At 49.2% G+C, this 20,099-nt stretch overlaps 1 protein-coding gene across 1 annotated transcript; it reads left to right on the forward strand.

Moving 5' to 3' along the window:
- The first annotated feature begins 6,658 nt into the window (after positions 1-6,658).
- On the forward strand, positions 6,659-19,110 carry MFAP2 (microfibril associated protein 2). Its single transcript, XM_033159315.1, has 9 exons — positions 6,659-6,744; positions 12,513-12,578; positions 13,513-13,587; positions 14,103-14,135; positions 14,316-14,405; positions 15,254-15,292; positions 16,717-16,804; positions 18,606-18,679; positions 18,955-19,110. The coding sequence occupies exons 2-9, from the start codon at positions 12,539-12,541 to the stop codon at positions 19,056-19,058; spliced, it is 543 nt and encodes a 180-aa protein (XP_033015206.1). The 5' UTR covers positions 6,659-6,744; positions 12,513-12,538; the 3' UTR covers positions 19,059-19,110.
- The last annotated feature ends 989 nt before the right edge of the window (positions 19,111-20,099 follow it).

Raw genomic sequence — 20,099 nt, forward strand, 5'->3', positions numbered from 1 at the left:
CGGACACCCTGACAGCTGCTTCCGGAAGGGGAGGGAGGGACTGTAAGGCCCGCTTCCGTTCTGCGGACATATTGAGAGAGGCGACGGGTAAGGCGCCTTGTTGGGAGTGGCCGTGGGTACGTAAGTACGTAGGTGCGCACGGGAGGAGGCGGTCACGCGGCATTTGGAGCGCCTGACGCGAGAGTGGGGCTTTAGACGTAGGCCGTAGTGGGACTAGTGTGGCCGCCATGTTGAGAGTGGCGGGAGGAGGAGCTCGTAGACACAAGAAAGCTCAAGAGACGAGACCTCCCCTTGCTCCCGGGTTAAGTGGCTCCTGCTCAAAGGCTGCCGTTGCCGGCTTGGGTGGGTGTGTCCCAGGGAGGGTCGCGGAGCTCCGAGCGACAGCCGCCTGGTGGGCGCGCCTCTTTCGACTTCTCTGCTACGTGCACGTGTGAATGGGTGGACGCGCGTTGAGCACCGAGAAGGCTGCAATTCTCCCGACTCGCTTTCCTGAGTCCTTCCAGCAACGGGTAGCCTCCCGAGTCCCGACTGTGGAGACAGAGCAGAGCCATCGCGGCTTATAGCTGTTGACTGCCCTCTCCCCCAGAAACTTGTCTAATCCTCTTATAGAATCGCAGAGTGATCATCTAGTCCAACCCCCTGCAATTAGGGTTGCGACCTTTGTTCTGCCAAAATATAGAACAGGATAGTGATGTTGGGGAGGATGCTCTTTTTCCACCTGATGCTGAAATGACTTCAGAGCAACCCATTGCAGTCGATTGCAGCCTAACCGGATGGCCCCTCTGAAATTTGTCACACACGCACATAATTTTGTAAATCTGTGCTTTGCTACCCAGAGCTGGAATACACGACCTTTTCCACACATATGCAATCCTGTGCAACAATGCATGCAGGAGGCGGGGGCATACAGTATTCTGATGAGGGGGTGAGCTTTATTCCACACGTTAGATTTCTGAAGGAGATTAACTAATTAACTGATAAAATTAGAGGAAGTAGTGACCAAAAATTCCAACAAGATTGGGGGAAATTTGGAGACTACCTGAAAAAGCAATTCCCCACTGTGAAATGCTGTCTCCATTTCTAAGCACTCTGTATTGGGAGCTAAAGTTTGCAAGGAAAATACAAGAAAATAAAATAAGGATTACACAAGAGTAAACTAGAAGAGATAGACTGACAACCTGGGATGAAGACAAGTGGAAGCCGTAAGGGAAGGGGAAGTAACAGATAGTAGAAATAGACAAGTATGGACAGAAGAAAGGAAGAAAGAAGTATTACTAAAGGTTAATAGAATTGATTTATATGAAATATGGAACTGGATGTTATGTTTTGCTTTGTATTATTTACAACTGAATTATTGGGAATATAGGAAGGCATTAATTGAATGCATTTTGTGGTTTTTTTAGGAAGAATTTAACATGTAATTTTTTAACATTGTTATTCTTTGGTTATTGTTTGTTTGTTTTTTATTCAGTGTTCTTTTTTCTTTTGTATAGATGTAATAAAGTAAATTAAAAAAAAAAGATTTCTGAAGGAGAGGGGGAAAGGGTGGTTGGAAGCGCAAGCCTTGTGAGGAGCTACTTCTCCCCCGCCCTCCTCCTCTCTCAAATATCGTGTTCAGAACGGAGGCTACTGGACTACAGTGACACAGAACAGCTTGTTGCTAGAGCCTCGGAAGGTGTTGCTCTCTGAGGGACAGGGCCTGGTGCTCCCAGGTGGATGGCCACCTTTGTTGTTGTTGTTGTTCAGTCGTTCAGTCGTGTCCGACTCTTCGTGACGCCATGGACCAGAGCACGCCAGGCACGCCTATCCTTCACTGCCTCTCGCAGTTTGGCCAAACTCATGTTAGTAGCTTCAAGAACACTGTCCAACCATCTCATCCTCTGTCGTCCCCTTCTCCTTGTGCCCTCCATCTTTCCCAACATCAGGGTCTTTTCTAGGGAGTCTTCTCTTCTCATGAGGTGGCCCAAAGTACTGGAGCCTCAACTTCAGGATCTGTCCTTCTAGTGAGCACTCAGGGCTGATTTCTTTGAGAATGGATAGGTTTGATCTTCTTGGCCACCTTAACTCATGTCAAAGCTACAGGGGACTGGAAAGGACAACCTCAAACAAAGCCTTACCCTGGTTTGCTCCACCTTGGGACTAGATGAGAAGAGGAAATGAGGAGAAAAAAGGAAAGGAAAGAAGTGAGAGGCAGGGGGAGCAGCAGCAGCAGCAGCAGGGCGGAAATAGGGAAAATACAGGGCAAACTGTGTCCTGTATTGAGTCATTTTACATTGAAATAAGGGACAATCCTGTATTCTACAGGGTGGTGGCAACCCTACCTGTTACAGGTAGTAGGTAGCCGTGTTGGTCTGCCATAGTCAAAACAAAATAAAAAATTCCTTCCAGGAGCACCTTAGAGACCAACTAAGTTTGTTCTTGGTATGAGCTTTCGTGTGCATGCACGCTTCTTCAATGCAGGAATCACAGCTCAATAAGACTTACATATTGATATGGTTTCTTAGGAGAAGCTGTGGAAAAAAGAAATGAAATTCACTGCCTGTTATGCTTTAAATGAAAACTATTTGAAAATGATGGAATCGTAGAATCTTAAGAGTTCGAAAGTACCCAAGGGTCATCTAGTCCAACCCCCTGCAGTGCAGGAATCTCAGCCAAAGCATTCATTCAACCTTTGTTTAAATGTCCATCACCTCTCGTGGGAGTCTGTTCCAATGTTCCAATGCTGAACAGCTCTTACTATCAAAAAGTTTTTTCAAATGTTATTTGGAATCTCCTTTCTTGCAACTTTAAGCCATTGGTTCGAGTCCTACCCTCCAGAGCAGGAGAAAACAAGCATGCTCCCTCCTCCAAGTGCACTATCCTGGAGGAGACTCTTGAGAGTCCCGTGGACTGCAAAAATATCAAACTTATCCACCCTTAAAGAAATCAGCCCTGAGTGCTCACTGGAAGGGCAGATCCTGAAGTTGAGGCTCCAGTACTTTGGCCACCTCATGAGAAGAGAAGGCTCCCTAGAAAAGACCCTGGTGTTGGGAAAGATGGAGGGCACAAGGAGAAGGGGACAGGAGAATGGTTGGACAGTGTTCTCGAAGTGACTGGCATGAGTCTGACCAAACTGCGGGAGGCAGTGGAGGATAGGGGTGCCTGGCGTGCTCTGGTCCATGGGGTCACGAAGAGTCGGACATGACTGAACAACTGAACAACAACAACATATCTCCTCTCAGTCTCCTCTTTTCCAAGCTAAACATACCCAGCTCCTTCAAGCGCTCCTCATAAGGCTTAGTTTCCAGACACTCTATCATCCTAGCTGCCCTCCTCTGCAAACCTTCCAGCTTGTCAACATCCTTCTTAAATTGTGGTGCCCAGAATTGGACACAGTATTGCAAGCGTGGTCTGTCTAAGGCAGAATAGAGAGGTACTGTTACTTCCCTTGATCTGGACACTATACTTCTGTTGATGCAACCTAGATGTACAGGTGGTATTTAACGTTGAATAGCACAGACAGAAGGGTCATTCTTTCATTTCATTTTACAGTGGTGTCCCGCTAGACGAACGGCATTCGTCTAGCCACGGAAGCTGCCCCAAAAAAGTCAATGGGGCTGCTTCGCAAGACGAAAAATTTTCGTCTTTTTTTTTTTCGTTTAGCGGAGTGCGGCTGTCATTGCCGCTTCGCTAGACGAAAAAACTGCTAGACGAAAAAATTCGTAGAACGAATTATTTTCGTCTAGCGGGGCACCACTGTATTTTTAATTTTTTTCCCCCAATTCAATCTTTATTATTTTTAAAAAATATACATTTACAGTGGTACCTCTAGATGCAAACGGGATCCGTTCTGGAGCCCCGTTCGCATCCTGAGCAGTCCACAACCCGCAGTGCCGCTTCTGTGCAAGCGCGGGTCACGATTCGGCGCGTCTGCGCATGCGTGTGATGTCATTTGACGCGCATGCGCAACCCGCCGAACCCGGAAGTCACCCATTCCGGTACTTCCGGGTTTGGCGCGTTCGTAACCCAGGCCATTTGCAACCCGCAGCGAACGCAGCACAAGGTATGACTGTATACAACGTTTATACAACACTCTGTTGTTGCTTATAACAAAAAAGAAAATGATGGCAACTGAAGCAAAAATACTTTGTATACCTCACAATACACATGACACTAAAATTTATGAAAAAATAAAAAAAATGAAGAAGAAGTAGTAGTTGAGGTTTTAAAAAAGACTTCCAAACATTCTCATTGTACGTTATCTGTTAAATACACTTTTACCGCAGTGTTACCGGTACTTATTTCTTCTATTTTTTATCGTATTTCTATGTAAATTGTCAATTACCTTGATATACTACAAGGCTCAGTCTAGGTCTGCCAGGAGATTACCTTTTATACCATGGTTCTTTAAATATTCTTTAAATAGTCTCCATTCCTTGTGGACTTTTTGTTTTGTTTGGCCTCTAACTCTTAACGTCACCTTTGCTAGCTGCAAGTATTCTACCATTAATGTTTTCCAGTCTTCTATATTAGGTGTTTTAGTATTTTTCCAATTTCTTGCCACTAAAATTCTTGCCGCCGTTATCCCATACATGAACAAGGGTCTTTTCGATTTTCCTGTTTCAGTTGGCAATATACTTAAAAGAAATATTTCTGGTCTTTTTTTAAAATGTTATTTTAAATAATTTTTTAAATTATTCGTATACATTATTCCAAAATTCTCGAATTTCCACACAGTTCCACGTGTGCAAATAAGACCTTTCAGCTCTGGGTCACCCCTTGAGCTTTTAGGGGTCATGTAGCCTCCATGTTGCCCCAGAAATCCCCTCCAACAACTGCACATCCTTCTCAGTGAGCAGTAAAACCCGGAAGTCAGAAGAGTCATTCTTTCAGATGTGGTGGGCATGTAAAAGGCTAAAGGCTTTGGGGAAATGATTTATAATGAAATGAAGAAGCTGTTCAAGTGGGCTATTCCCAAAAGACCTGAAGCTTTTCTTATAGGGATAATAGGGACAGACATTCTGAAGAAGACAACCAAACTATACATGTGACAGCAGCAGATAGAATATTGTATGCAAAGAAATGGGAAAAAAGAGAAGGTTCCAATGAAGGAATAATGGCTTTTAAAAGGACTGTGTGGAAATGGCAAAGTTGACAACAAAATTAAGAGACCAAATTGATGAACTTTTTATAGAAGAGTGGAGGCCCTTTTTTTGGACAATTCGGATTATTCCTGCGGCTGCCTAAGTGTAGAATCTTGTATTTGTTCCTATTGAGATTCATTTTGTTAGCTTTGGTCCTGTTCTCCAATCTGTTAAGGTCCTAATGAATCCTGATTCTGTCTTCTGAGGTATTTGATGCCCCCACCCTGTTTGGAGTCATCTGCAAACTGGATGAGCATCCCTTCAGTTCTTTCGCCCAAGTAAAGATGCTGAACAGCACCAGGCCTGGGACAGAACCCTGCGGCACCCCACTTGGCACTCCCCCCCCCCAGGATCAGTGCTCTTTGGGTTCTGTCAGTCAGCTCCAAATCCACCCAACATTGACATTGTCTGCCCTACCTTTTACCAGCTTCTCAAGAAGGCTTTGTGGAAAGCCTTAATGAAATCAAGACGTTTTACATTCACAGCTTTCCCCTGATCCACCAAGCTTGCAACCCTTATCAAAAACAGAAGTAAGGTTGGTTTGCCATAACTTGTTCTTTAGAAGCCCATGCTTGCTCTAGCCACCACGGTATCCTTTTCTAAGTCCTCACAGACCAATTGTTTAATTATCAGTTGTAAGACCTTTGGGAAGAAATGGAGGCAGTGGAGGCAGTGAGAGATTTCACTTTCTTGGGTTCCATGATCACTGCAGATGGTGACAGCAGTCACAAAATTAGAAGACGCCTGCTTCTTGGGAGAAAAGCAATGACAAACCTAGACAGCATCTTAAAAAGCAAAGACATCACCTTGCCAACAAAGGTCCGTATAGTTAAAGCTATGGTTTTCCCAGTAGTAATGTACGGAAGTGAGAGCTGGACCATCAAGAAGGCTGGTCGCCAAAGAATTGATGCTTTTGAATTATGGTGCTGGAGGAGACTCTTGAGAGTCCCATGGACTGCAAGAAGATCAAACCTATCCATTCTCAAAGAAATCAGCCCTGTGTGCTCACTAGAAGGACAGATCCTGAAGTTGAGGCTCCAGTACTTTGGCCACCTCATGAGAAGAGAAGACTCCCTAGAAAAGACCCTGATGTTGGGAAAGATGGAGGGCACAAGGAGAAGGGGACGACAGAGGATGAGATGGTTGGACAGTGTTCTCGAAGCTACTAACATGAGTTTGGCCAAACTGCGAGAGGCAGTGAAGGATAGGGGTGCCTGGCGTGCTCTGGTCCATGGGGTCACGAAGAGTCGGACACGACTGAACGACTGAACAACAACAAGACCTTTGCTGGTATCGAAGTCAACCTGTCTGATTTGTTGTTTCCCTGGGTCCTCTTTCCCCCCACTTCTGAAGATTGGGACATTTGCATGCCTCCAGTCTGCAGAGACCTCACCTGTTGTTGTTCCCTGTTTCTCCTCTCTGGTTTTAATCACCGTAAGTGGGATGCTGGGGTTGAGATGTGTGGAAACCTGCTGCCTTTAAAGCAAGGTAGCATTAGGACCCAGGGGAGAGGCTGCATTGCAAGACAGATTTCTTTCCCCCTCTCTTGAAATTGGGCAAAAGAGATCCTGGCTCTGGGAGGATAGCAGGGGGACTGAGAAGAGAAGAGACCTTCAGACCAGTAAGTCACTCTTGTGTGTCTCTGTGCATGTACAGAGGTTTTGTGCCATTTTTTTGGACGTTCCTCTTTAGAGCGCTAGAATTTCACCAGTAGGCAAGAATCATGGGCAAAATGTACAGGGACCATTTCGCCTTCAGTCAGGATCATGACCCCCCCCCCCAAACTAAAGCAAATGGCAGTGAAGGAGTAAGGGGGTGGGTGGGAATCATTTGTGTTTTTTTTCAGAAAGGCAGGTTTATTTTTCTTGTTTTAACTGCAGCTTTTAATCCAGAGCGAAGGCAGCTTTGAGGGGTCCTTGGTTAACTTTTGACTAAATACCAAATTGCATGTTGGCGGTGTTTTAAGGAAATTTCCAATGGAAGGCGGAAACTTTTGAAGGGCGAAGGAAAGGTAGTGAGCTTAAGGACAATATGTGTGTTCTATTCATTGTAAATGCAACAGTTTAGTGAGTGAGTTGGCTGGGCAGATGTTGAACCCAACCTTTCCATTTCCTGATGTCTGGAATTTTGGCTGGGGGCAGAGCGGAGGGGGATTGTGTTTCTTGGAAAGTCACTTTGAAAGCCCTTGTAAGTAAGGTTTTTTTGGGGGGGGGGGAGAAATCGTGGATCGATTTTGGAGGTCCAAAATCCTTGCGATGTCTGTGTTGGTGGAGGAGGATTGGGGGGGGGGGGTGTTCCCTTTTGTTCTCTGCTCCCTCTCCTGGCCTTTGGAGGAGGGGGCTATTCCTAGAAGGTGGGGTTTCAAGAGGTTCCTGAGGCATTCTTTCCTTTGCAGGAGCTTACTGATTGCTCCCAGATGTGCCTTGCAAAAAACATCTGGTTTCCCTAAAAGTGTTACCCTCCCACATCTTGGGCATTGAGGAGGGCCTTTTCTCTCTCTCGTCTCTCTCTCTCTCTCCCCCCCCCCATTTCAGCAACTTCTGCCAAAAGCATCAATGCAGTGGGGGCCTTCCACGAGGGAGGGAGGGAGGGTTGGAGCAGGGTTGGGGAAGGCAATAGCCTTTCCTGACTAGAGAGGGACAGTGGGGGAGGTTATTTGATGTGGAGGAGGGAGGGCTCATCTACCACATCTTGCTCGAATGCCCCTGGTGAGCTTGCATCACATCTCTGCCCATGCGCAAAGGGCTGCCCCCCCCCCCGCGCACCATGTAATTGGAGCCAGCCCGACCTACAAGCCAATTTTAATATATCTATTTAAACCAATTGCTGAGAGGAAGGCCCTACAGTTACTGTGTGCTTAATTATCTTCTCGGGGTCTGGGGGGGGATGTTAGGGTTGGGGGACATGTTGTGCTCCTCCTGGGGTAGTTTGTCCACCTTTGGCCCCTACCCTGAGCTCTCACATGCAGCTTCCAGAAACTGACAGCGGCCACACGCTGGGAACAGCATCAACTGCCCAGCTAAACCAGGTGAGGGTAGCTGATGGGTCTCAAACCCTGGGTGAGTGAGGGTCTTCCCCTGCCTGCGAAGACAGACTCTGGGGGATTGAGCAGGCGAAACCAAGAGTGGGCCCAATTGTCAAGAAAGTGGCTTCTGCCTGTGCTGTAGAAATAAGTGAGGGGCAGATGGGGCTCATCAACCTGAGAAGGAAGCTCACCAAGAAGAAAACGCTGATCCTAAACTTTTGTCGGTGCATTTTGTTGTTGTTGTTGTTCAGTCGTGTCTGACTCTTCGTGACCCCATGGACCAGAGCACGCCAGGAATGCCTATACTTCACCGCCTCTCACAGTTTGGCCAAACTCATGTTAATTGCTTCGAGAACACTGTCCAACCATCTCATCCTCTGTCGTCCTCTTCTCCTTGTGCCCTCCATCTTTCCCAACATCAGGGTCTTTTCCAGGGAGTCTTCTCTTCTCATGAGGTGGCCAAAGTACTGGAGCCTCAACTTCAGGATCTGTCCTTCTAGTGAGCACTCAGGGCTGATTTCTTTAAGAATGGATAGGTTTGATCTTCCTGCAGTCCATGGGACTCTCAAGAGTCTCCTCCAGCACCATAATTATGTTCCTGCACTTGTTTAAAGATAAAGGGACCCCTGACCATTAGGTCCAGTCACGGACAACTCTGGGGTTGCGGCGCTCATCTCACTTTATTGGCCGAGGGATCCGGCGTTTGTCTGCAAACAGCTTCTGGGTCGTGTGGCCAGCATGACAGAGCCGCTTCTGGCGAACCAGAGCAGCGCACGGAAACGCCGTTTACCTTCCCGCCGGAGCGGTACCTATTTATCTACTTGCACTTTGACGTGCTTTCGAACTGCTAGGTGGGCAGGAGCTGGGACCCAGATTCGAACCGCCGACCTTCTAATCTGCAAGCCCTAGGCTCTGTGGTTTAACCCACAGCGCCACCCGCTGTTTACAGTTCGCCTAATTCCTATGCCAAGGGGAGCAATGATGTTTTAAGCTGGCAGCAAGCAGGCTGCACTGGGGATGCCCAGCCGATATTTAGATATTTACGGAGGAAGCAGCTCTTTCTCCCTCTCTCCTGAACTGTGCAAACAGGCATGGTGAGGGGGGAGCGGGAGGAGATTGCTGCTGTTGGAGATGGATTCAGAACCCCAGCGTGGAAGAGGTCCTGCTGGCATTCCCCCCCCCCCCAGAGTCTTAAATGACTTCTGCAGAGGCGGTGGGGGGCGGGGAAGCATTCCAGGAAACTTTCCTCAACTACAAGGCGGGTTTACAGGCCAGGCCTCTCTGTTCAGAGCACCTGGGCATCTATTTCAGTATCTGGCAAGGAGCTCTGCGCCTGCTTCTTTTCCCCTTCCTTCCCCTTCCCGCTCCTGCAGCGTTGGGCAGCGATGCATGGAGAAATCGGAGCAATTAAAAATACAAAGGGCACCGCAGGATGCATTGCTGGAAAGTGGTCAGGTTGGGCTTCTTTCATCAGAACATTTCCTGACAGCATCTCCCCTCTTAATTGGTGTTTTCGGTCTTTGGTGACCTCCAAGCCTTGCACCGCCTTCTACAGACATAAAAAGGGTTTCAGGGAGTCCATGTTTAGGGCTCCCTGCTCCTTGTACCCACAGCCTACAAAATTACGGTGGGAACAACGCTGACAAAACAAGGCGAGCAGCCACGTTAATGGAGATCCTGTTCTTTTGGTCTCATGACGGACAGGTATTCAGATCCTGAGGAGAGCCAGTGTGGTGTAGTGGTTAAGAGCGGTGGACTCGTAATCTGGTGAACTGGGTTCGTGTCTCCGCTCCTCCACATGCAGCTGCTGGGTGACCTTGGGCTAGTCACACTTCTCTGAAGTCTCTCAGCCCCACTCACCTCACAGAGTGTTTGTTGTGGGGGAGGAAGGGAGAAGGAGAATGTTAGCCGCTTTGAGACTCCTTCGGGTAGTGATAAAGCGGGATATCAAATCCAAACTCTTCTTCTTCTTCTTCTTCGGGTCTTGGAGACAGAACTATAGATTTCAGCCGCCTATGGGGTACATTTCCTTTGGCATCTCTTGCAAGGGCTGCATGCAAAACCATACCCTCCAAGTGTCCTGGTTTTCCAGGGACGGTCCCGGAATTACGAAAGCCCTCCCGGTTTCTGATTCGATCCTGGAATGCCCCCATTTTGCCTGCCGGTGCTGAGCTCTGGAAGTAGGATGAGCCAGTGCTTGTCCCTAGCGACAGTTTGTGGCTGTGGGAGAGCATCCCGTTGCCAGCTTCCTTCCTTGGGCAGCTCATAGTGGCTGCTGGAGAGTTGGTAAGGAGGAGGAGAGCCTGCAGCCAGCTCTGAGGGGCAGGCAGAGGGCAGTGCCGCCCTGGGCAGGAAGAAAAGGGGAGCGAAGCAGAGTGCAAGGAGTCCTGATTTTATTTATTTTTTTTAAAAAGTTTTGTGTGTCTGCGTCTAATCTTGCCCCTTTCTAAACATTTATTTACAGTGGTGCTCTGCTAGACGAAAATAATTCGTTCTGCGAGTTTTTTCGTCTAGCGGGTTTTTCGTCTAGCGAAGCGGCAATGCAAACCGCGGTTTTCGCTAGACGAAAAAAACACCGGAAATTTTTTCGTCTTCCGAGGCAGCCCCATAGACAAATTCGTCTTGCGGGGCAGCCTTCCGCTAGATGAATGCCTTCATCTAGCGAGTTTTTCATCTAGCGAGGCATTCGTCTAGCGGGGCACCACTATATTGATGTGTGTCTTTGTAAATCTACGAAGGAATAAAACAAAGTCGGGACTTGCCCATCTTCTGATAGGAAACGCTCTGCAGGAGAGGGAAAACATCGGGGGGGGGGTTGCCGAGGAAGGTCAGTTGTGGGGGAGTGAGAAATGTCCCTATTTTCATCTGAGGAATGTTGGAGGGTATGCAAGACCTGAGTTATCTTTCAGCGCAAATGCAGTCTATCTGAATGAATTCGTCAAGTCCCTCCGAGTGACAGCGGTGACCAATCATCCTTTGACGAAGACTTTGTGGAGGGCTCTCATCCTGCGGGTTCTGTGCAGCTCTTGGCTTCGTTCCGAAAGCTCTGTGCAAGCAGTCAGTTTAGACTTCTGGAATGAGCCATCTAACCCTCAGAGGAGGAGGAGGAGGGGTGACCCCACCCACCTTTGGCTTCTTCCACAGTTAACATGTGTCTCTCCCCCCCCCCCCCCCCGCTGACTCCCCACAACACACACTAAGGAATTCAGCCCTCAGGCGGAAAACCGCTTGCCTGCCCCAGTTTTTGGCGAGATGCCTTGTGTTGCTTGTTAAATGTACAATGTTCAGTCAACAGAACATTTGGCAGGTGCCCCCTTTCCAGTTTTCCTCTCCCCGCCATGGTACCACAAACCACATCTGGCTATGCGCTGCTGATGGAAATTGCAGCGTCCTCAATGAAAACCAACAATAACAACTGGGCAGCTGAGCTACACATTTGACTTTCTTTGTGCCCAAATAATCCCTCGCAAAGGTTTCCCGGGTCTCCAGTGCCATTTGGGGACAGCTTTATTGGTTCTGCAGAAGGGCACAAGATCAACAGGGCCTTTGCAAAGTCTGCAGAACTTCTTGAGAGCTTGTTTTGAAGGGGGGGGGCTTTCCAATCCCAGCAGATGCTGAAGGCAGGAAGTGGAGGAGGTGTATGCAGACACAGCTAGGCTCGCAGAGACCATGCGTGGCAGGATCCAGGGGGGTCTCTTGGGAGTGGAAAGGAATCTCCATCTCTCTTTCAGATAGGAGACAAGCCAAATCTCCTCTAAAGTGTGTTTCTGCACAGTTGCCATGTGATTACTTGGCATGCCAGGGACGCGGGTGGCGCTGTGGTCTAAACCGCAGAGCCTAGGGCTTGCCAATCAGAAGGTCGGCGGTTCGAATCCCCGCGACGGGGTGAGCTCCTGTTGCTCGGTCCCTGCTCCTGCCAACCTAGCAGTTTGAAAGGACGTCAAAGTGCAAGTAGATAAATAGTTACCACTCCGGCGGGAAGGTAAATGGCGGTTCCGTGCGCTGCTCTGGATCGCCAGAAGTGGCTTAGTCATGCTGGCCACATGACCCGGAAGCTGTACGCTGGCTCCCTCGGCCAGTAAAGCAAGATGAGTGCCACAACCCCAGAGTCGTCCGTGACTGGACCTAATGGTCAGGGGTCTCTTTACTTGGCGTGCCAATAAAATAAATGCAAAAGGGCAGCCGTATGAAACATATTGCAGTACAGAATGGCATTAAAACATAAATATGGGCACACTTTCCATAAGGATAGATGTGATAAGGAGAACAGTCAACTTAAATGTCAAATGAACGGCTGCACTTTAGCCCAAGCTGTGCTGCTCAGCCTTTTCCCCTTCCTGACCCTACGGGTGCTTCTTCCCCAGCCCAGCAGGACTGCCCCAGACTGAGAATGAGGAGGACACTGAATCTCTTCCTCCTGTGCCTGCCAGGTGAGTGGACCCCCCACCCCACCCCCGGCAACAGTGCATTTCAAAACAATGGAGCAAAGTAATGGAAGCAGTCTGATCCAGGGCCCTGCCTCTAGAACCTCTCTTAACTTGCTGCCCTGGAAAATACAAGGTGTGACCGGAAAGTTCGGCGAATGGTCACAGAAATCAGACAGCGAGAAACATTCAAGCATACATGCAGGCCCCCGTTGACAACGTTCGTAGAACCGTTTGAAACCTCTGGAGAAATCCTCTTTCCGTAATGCTTTCACTTCCCTCATCACAGCAGCTTGGATGTGTGAAATGTTGGGGAACCTGTGCCCTTTCAGTGCAGATTTCAGTTTTGGAAAAAGAAAGAATTCCTGTGGGGCCAGATCGGGAGAATATGGAGGGTGGGACAACTCAGAAACCTCAGTAATGATTTCACACGGAATATATAATTATTCCGCCATTATTTGGACGGACGCTGATCCCATATCAATAACTCACGAACTCTGTCAACATTTGCTGTCGTTCTGCTCGTCAGCAGTCTGCCAGACCAAGGGTCATCTTCGATGGTTTGATTTCTGTGACAATTCACCGAACTTTCTGGTCACACCTTGTATTAAAAAATGATCACCAAGAGCATTTGGGGGGCAGGTGTAGTTTGTGTGTGTGTGTCCGCCTATCCGTCCGGTGAGACAAGCGTTTCGGGGAATGAATGTGGCTCAAGGGTGGAGAATCTTCGCATGCAGAAGGTGGGCTGCACTGGTGTGCCGTTTCCATTTGGCCCTTTGGGGAGCCAAGCTTGGCTCTTGCTGCAGAGAGCTCAGGGCAGGCAGGCGCTTCCTTCTGGATTCTCGCAATATTCAACTGCAGCCCCTAGACTGCACCCCTGGTCTGGTGGTGATGGTTGTGGGGAGACCCAGCTGAGCCCCTGCCTCTTTCTAACCAGCAGCACTCCTGGCTCAAGGGCAGTACGACATCGAGGACCCGGCCTACCATGACACACCTTACGTGCCTTACGAAATAGGTGAGTGCGTTGCAGGTTGGCGGAAGCTCCCCACTCCCTGTCTCCTGCCGTTCAGATCAAGGGCACTAGAACGTGACACTCGGCTGCACATACGGTACCTTAAAACTCTCTCCCTCCGGGGAGCAGCCAAAGGTTGCAACCCCCAGGATCAGCCAGCCACGATGTGGGGAAATGCTATCTCCCCTGCCCGCCGCTCCTCATCCTCCAGTGTGGTGTAGTGGTTAAGAGCGGTAGACTCGTAATGTGGTGAACCGGGTTCGCGTCTCCTCTCCTCCACATGAAGCTGCTGGGTGACCTTGGGCTAGTCACACTTCTCTGAAGTCTCTCAGCCCCACTCACCTTGCAGAGTGTTTGTTGTGGGGGAGGAAGGGAGAAGGAGAATGCTAGCTGCTTTGAGACTCCTTCGGGTAGTGATAAAGCGGGACATGAAATCCAGACTCTTCTTCTTCTTCTTATCCTCTCAAAAACAGCCTCAGTGGGATTAAACTGTGCATCTTTTCCTTCCTCCTTTTTAGACAGCCAAGATTATTATGATTATGCTGGTAATGGTGAGTCAACTTTCCCCTCTGCTCTGCGGGAGTTTGCGGGGAGGGAAGAACTTATTTCCACCCCAATCCCCCCCCCCCCCAAAAAAGTGCATCCTGAGCCTTAGACTTTGGGGTGGAAATGGGAGAGCCAGGCTGGCTGAAGCTGAACCTCCCCCCTCTCCCCCCCTCCACTTTCCACAGCAGACATTGCTCCGCAGACCCCTGAGGAGCAATATCAGTACCAGTCCCAACAGCAGAACCAGCAGGAAGTCATCCCTGCGCCAACCCAAGGTAAGCCCACCACCTTTGGGTAGGGAGGTGTCGTGCAAGGGGCATTGCACCACAACCTCCAGAACGAGAAGCAAGGGGGACAATGCGGGGAGTCAGGGCCAGATTAAGACCTTCAGAGGCCCCAAGCATTTAAAAGATCTTGGTGCCCCCCATATATATCCAATTCAAAATATAAACCGTAAAATAAAAAATTTTAGTTTTCAAAATGAAACGGAACCTACCGTAAGATGGAAAATGTTTATATATTTTTTGCATACTCCCACTTTATTTATATTTGAATTTTTTAATTCCCGCTTTTAGCAAAGTTTTTGATCGGATCCTCAAAACCGATCTTACATAACACATCTGCTTCTACAGTTAGTAGAGAACAGGCATCCAGCCTGCCTTGTCGCATAGTTGTTCTGAAGTTGAATATACTTCAGCTGAGAAAACGAATGCTCAACTGAGCAATGGGTGACTATTGATGTTAAAAATCTGGCCATGGAAAATTTCTGTGGTCCCCCCCCCCCCACTTTCCCTTGATGCCCTAAGCATGGGCTTATTTTGCCTGATGGTTAATCCAGCCAGGGGGGGCCATGACACTTGGCCCCTGTTGCTGGGAGCTGTGCAAAAAAAAAATGTCAGGCTCCTCCTCTTCTGGAAGGTCCAAACTGACCTGTTTCGGTTACCGAGATTTTAACTATTGAGATATCCCTGGCTGGCTGCGCTGTGGTTTTCATATTCCGATGTAAGGGCAAGGCCAGAGGCCCATCCCTGCTTGCACCCGTGTTTGCAACGAAGATTTATCAAGATCCCTGAAGCTGGATCTGTAACCCTAATTCTCTTTCCCCCTACCTACCCTGTTCTAGTTGTTCCCGAGACAGAGCCCACTGAACCAGGCCCCCTCGGTAAGTTAAGCATGCTGTAAAATTTGGAGTTGCTTGGTGGAATTTAAATCAGCTCCCCAGCCGAGACATTCATGTGCCCGTTCTTATTCGTAACCCCGATACTGTGCTTTCTTAACAGGGAGTGGGTTATGATCATATTCTCCCGATTTTCCAGGGACATTCCTGGAATTACAAAAGCCACCCCCCCCAAAAAAAAATTCCTTCCAGTCAGGACCGGTGCTAGGGTTTCTTGCACCCTAGGCGAGACCACCTTCTGGCGCCCCCCGCCAAAGCCTGCTTTAGCAGGAGGTGGGGGTGTGTGTGGAGAGGCAAGCAGCAGTTTCTCCGCTGTAGCGGAGAAGCTGCTGCTCGCCCCTCCCGCCCCCCGCCAAAGCCTGCTTTAGCGGGAGCCGGGGGTGGTGTAGGGGGTAAGCAGCACCTCTTCGCTACAGCGGAGAAGCTGCTGCTAGCCCGTCCTGTCCCGCCCCCCCCAAGCCTGCCCAGCGCCCCCTCCATTTTGGCGCCCTAGGCAATTGCCTAGTTCGCCTTAATGGACGCGCCGGCCCTGCTTCCAGTAGCACCTTAAAGACCAACTAAGTTTGTTCTTGGTATGAGCTTTCGTGTGCATGGACACTTCTTCAGAAAAAGCCATCCCAGTTTCTGATTTGATCCCAGAATGTCCCTATTTTCCCTGCCTGTGCCGCAGCTGCTGCCGAGAGCAGGAAGGAAGATGAGCGTCGTACCAAACGGTGGCAGCAGCTGGCCGAGTTCCGTGTTTTTGTTCTTATAAACCAGTCTGGAAATTCTTTTGAATGAAAGGCAGTACAGGAATGATTCTAAATAGAAACGCTTGTGAACATCGCTCAAGTCACTTGCCTCTTGTTGTTGTTCAGTCGTTCAGTCATGTCCGACTCTTCGTGACCCCATGGACCAGAGCATGCCAGTCACGCCTGTCTTTCACTGCCTCCCGCCCTTTGGGCAAACTCATGCTAGTCACTTCAAGAACACTGTCCAACCATCTCATCCTCTGTCGTCCCCTTCTCCTTGTGCCCTCCATCTTTCCCAACATCAGGGTCTTTTCTAGGGAGTCTCCTCTTCTCATGAGGTGGCCAAAGTACTGGAGCCTCAACTTCAGGATCTGTCCTTCCAGTGAGCACTCAGGGCTGGTTTCTTTAAGGATGGATAAGTTTGAGATTTTTGCAGTCCATGGGACTCTCAAGACTCTCCTCCAGCGCTCTTAAGCCTCTTAAGTGTTGGCAAATGAAGGCAGCCTATTGCAGTGCTGAGCTCAGTCGGCCTGTAGACTCTGGCATCACCTGAGGGCTGGTGTCATCCAAAACAACCTCTGCTCCTGAGGCTGTACAGAAGAAATCGCCCCACCCCAAAGCTCAGGGGGTCACTGCACTTGTCATAACTCCCCCTATCCCTTTCTTCTCCATTCCCAGACTGCCAGGAGGAGCAGTATCCCTGCACCAGACTCTACTCGGTCCACAAGCCTTGCAAACAGTGCCTGAATGAAATCTGCTTTTACAGGTAAGCAGCCACTGGAGGGAGGCCACTATCTGGACCAGAGGACCCACAGAGGATGGGGAGAAATTTAAAGAGGGTGTTGACTTGTGCCTCCACCAAGCATGGAAAGCGCCTCTGTTGCCCTTTCAAGGCTCGCAGGAGTAGATGGGGCCCCCCAAACATCTGGATGGGCCACAGTTGGTTGCCCTCTCTGCAGACATTAGAGCAGAGCTGGGAGCTATCTTGTTTCCAACATCGCGATATATCGCCAGCTAGGGGCATGGGTGGTACTGTGGTCTAAACCACTGAGCCTCTTGTGCTTGCCGATCGGAAGGTCGGCAGTTCAAATCCCCACGACAGAGTGAGCTCTCATTGCTCTGTCCCAGCTCCTGCCAACCCAGCAGTTCGAAAGCATGCCAGTGCAAGTAGATAAATAGGTACCGCTGCGGCGGGAAGGTAAACGGCATTTCTGTGTGTTCTGGTTTCCGTCACGGTGTCCTGTTGCGCCAGAGGCGGTTGAGTCATGCTGGCCATATGACCCGGAAAGCTGTCTGTGGACAAACACCGGCTCCCTCGGCCTGAAAGCGAGATGAGCGCCGCAACCCCTGTTGCCTTTGACTGGACTTAACCATCCAGGGGTCCTTTAATCTACACCAATCAGCTAAGCATCGCGATATACCAATATATATCACGATGTCTGAAATAAGGATGGAGCTACGCAGAGGCGTTGGGTGGCTTCACAGTTTCCCCCCACATTGTGATTCTTTCATAGCACACATACAGGTGAAACCCGAAAAATTAGAATATCGTGGAAAGGATCATTTCTTTCAGTAATTCAACTTAAAAGGTGAAACTAATATATGAGATAAGACTCATGACATGCAAAGCGAGATATGTCAAGCCTTTATTTGTTATAATTGGGATGATTATGGCGTACTGCTGATGAGAACCCCAAATTAACAATTTCAACTTTGGGGTTTTCATCAGCTGCGCGCCATAATCATCACAATTATAACAAACAAAGGCTTGACATATCTCGCTTTGCATGTCACGAGTCTATCTCATATATTAAACTCCAGTAGCTAATGAAAACAATTGCTTACATAAATTGACTTTTCCATGATATTCTAATTTTACGAGTTTCACCTGTACACACACCAGGTCGAAAATCATAAAACCTATATTAGATTAGAGAGTGATTTCTAGGTCCTCAGTGTGCTCTGTTCTGTGCTACGAGATACTGAGCCCCACTCCAAATGCCTCCCAAGGCAGAGAATTGAGAAGTTCTGTACCAATGCTTAGCAGGCCGGTGCTTTTTAATTTTTGAATGGCATAAATCCACTTCACCACTCAACAGCCAGCGCTGTCCTCTTTTAATGGGCTTCGTGCACGACTCAATGCCACAGGATGATCTTGAACCCTGGAAGGGTGGGAAAGGGTGGAATTGCTCACTAATATTTTGGGCACAGTGAAATGGCGGGAAAGGTTCTAGTGCAGAAACAGCCACGGAGGGGGGAGGCCCAACTGCAGGCCTGTGACGTGTGGTGTAGTGGTTAAGAGCGGTGGACTCATAATCTGGTGAACTGGGTTCGCGTCTCCGCTCCTCCACATGCAACTGCTGGGTGACCTTGGGCTAGTCACACTTCTTTGAAGTCTCTCAGCCCCACTCACCTCACAGAGTGTTTGTTGTTGGGGAGGAAGGGAAAGGAGAATGTTAGCCGCTTTGAGACTCCTTCGGGCAGTGAAAAGCGGGATATCAAATCCAAACTCCTCCTCCTCCTCCTCTTCTTCTTCTATCTTCACCCCTCACACAATCTTTCCCTAGCCTCCGCCGCGTTTACGTAATCAATAAGGAGATCTGCATCCGCACCATCTGTGCCCATGAAGAGCTGCTCAGAGGTAAGTAGGCCTGGATGTGCCACCTTCCCCCCCCCCCCATGCGCTGCCTCGGAAAGCCCAGCAGATGAAGCAGTCCTGGGACTGCAGCCATGGGGGCAGACGTGGGCTTGCGAGAGGCATGGGTGGGCAGTAGCTTTCCAAAGAGGGCATCTAGCCCCGACAGGATGGATCTCCGCCTGCTTATTAGGTCCCCAAGGGAAACATCTCTAGGCCCAAGGCTGTCTCCTCGAGGCGCTTGAGGAGACCTCTGTTTGCTTGCTCCCCCCACCCCGCAGCCGACCTTTGCCGGGACAAGTTCTCCAAGTGTGGCGTCATGGCGACCAGCGGCCTCTGCCAGAGCGTGTCCACCTCCTGTGTCAGAAGCTGTGGCGGCTGCTGAGCCGGCGCTGGACGAGAGGGGAGGCCTTTCTGCACCGTGGACGCCGCCGCAGGAGCCGACCCCCAGAGGAGGAGGGAGAACGACTCAGCGGCAAGACCGCCTGTCCTGCCTGGCATTTTCCTCCCCCTGTTTGGCCTCACAGAAAGTCATTGGTGCTATTTGAGGTGGCGGGGGGCAAGGGCAGAGTCCCACCTTGTGCACATTCATAGTCTAGTGTGTTTAATTTTCATTACTTTTTTTTATAAAGAAAAACAGTGCTGGAGGGAAAGCAGCTTAACCCGTGATTCACGGGTACTGCAGGGGCCGGTGGGATATTAAAAACCACTAGGAGGGCCAAGGGGCTATTAAGACCCCCATTTTCCATTTCCCCCCACCATGAAGCGCAACCAAAGTTCAGGGTGCAGCTGTTTTTACTCCCCCCGTAGCTGTAAGCCTACTTTTTGTATGATTCCCCCTCCCTACTTTTCTACAAAACGTTTAAATAAATAAACCAAACCCCAAAGTATTACAATTTCTTTCCTCCAAGAACCGACCAGGTGTGAGAAGAAGAGGAGGCTTTTATTGTTGTTCACATTTATCCATAATAACAAACACCACCAGAAATATAAAAATATAACTTTCTACCTTCGTTGATTAATGGTTACGCAAAGAACCAAAGAAAGAGAAATATGTACATACACAATTAGTGTGTGCGTTTTGGTAAAAACAACAACAACCACCACCTTGGTCACATTTAAGAAAGGGAGGAAACATCAGCCTAGGAAGATTGACACGTGTCTCCTCTCAGGCCCCTCTCCTTGCAGGGCTTTTCCTGCACCCTCACGAGCCCCCCAGCCGCCCATTGGGAGGGTAGGTGGGGAGGAGAGAATAGCCTTATTTGAAAATAAACTCTGCGACAAAATGCATCTCTTTGCAATGGTGAGTCGAAGGGAGGAGTTTCGGATGCAGCCCGAAGAGGCGTCAATTAAAATGAAAAGAGTGGCTTGTGGCCAGCATTAGACCCACTGGAATGAATGAACGTCAGAGTAGACCCACTGGAAT

Source organism: Lacerta agilis, chromosome 8 (genome assembly GCF_009819535.1).
Source record: "Lacerta agilis isolate rLacAgi1 chromosome 8, rLacAgi1.pri, whole genome shotgun sequence".
Taxonomy (NCBI): Eukaryota; Metazoa; Chordata; class Lepidosauria; order Squamata; family Lacertidae; genus Lacerta; species Lacerta agilis.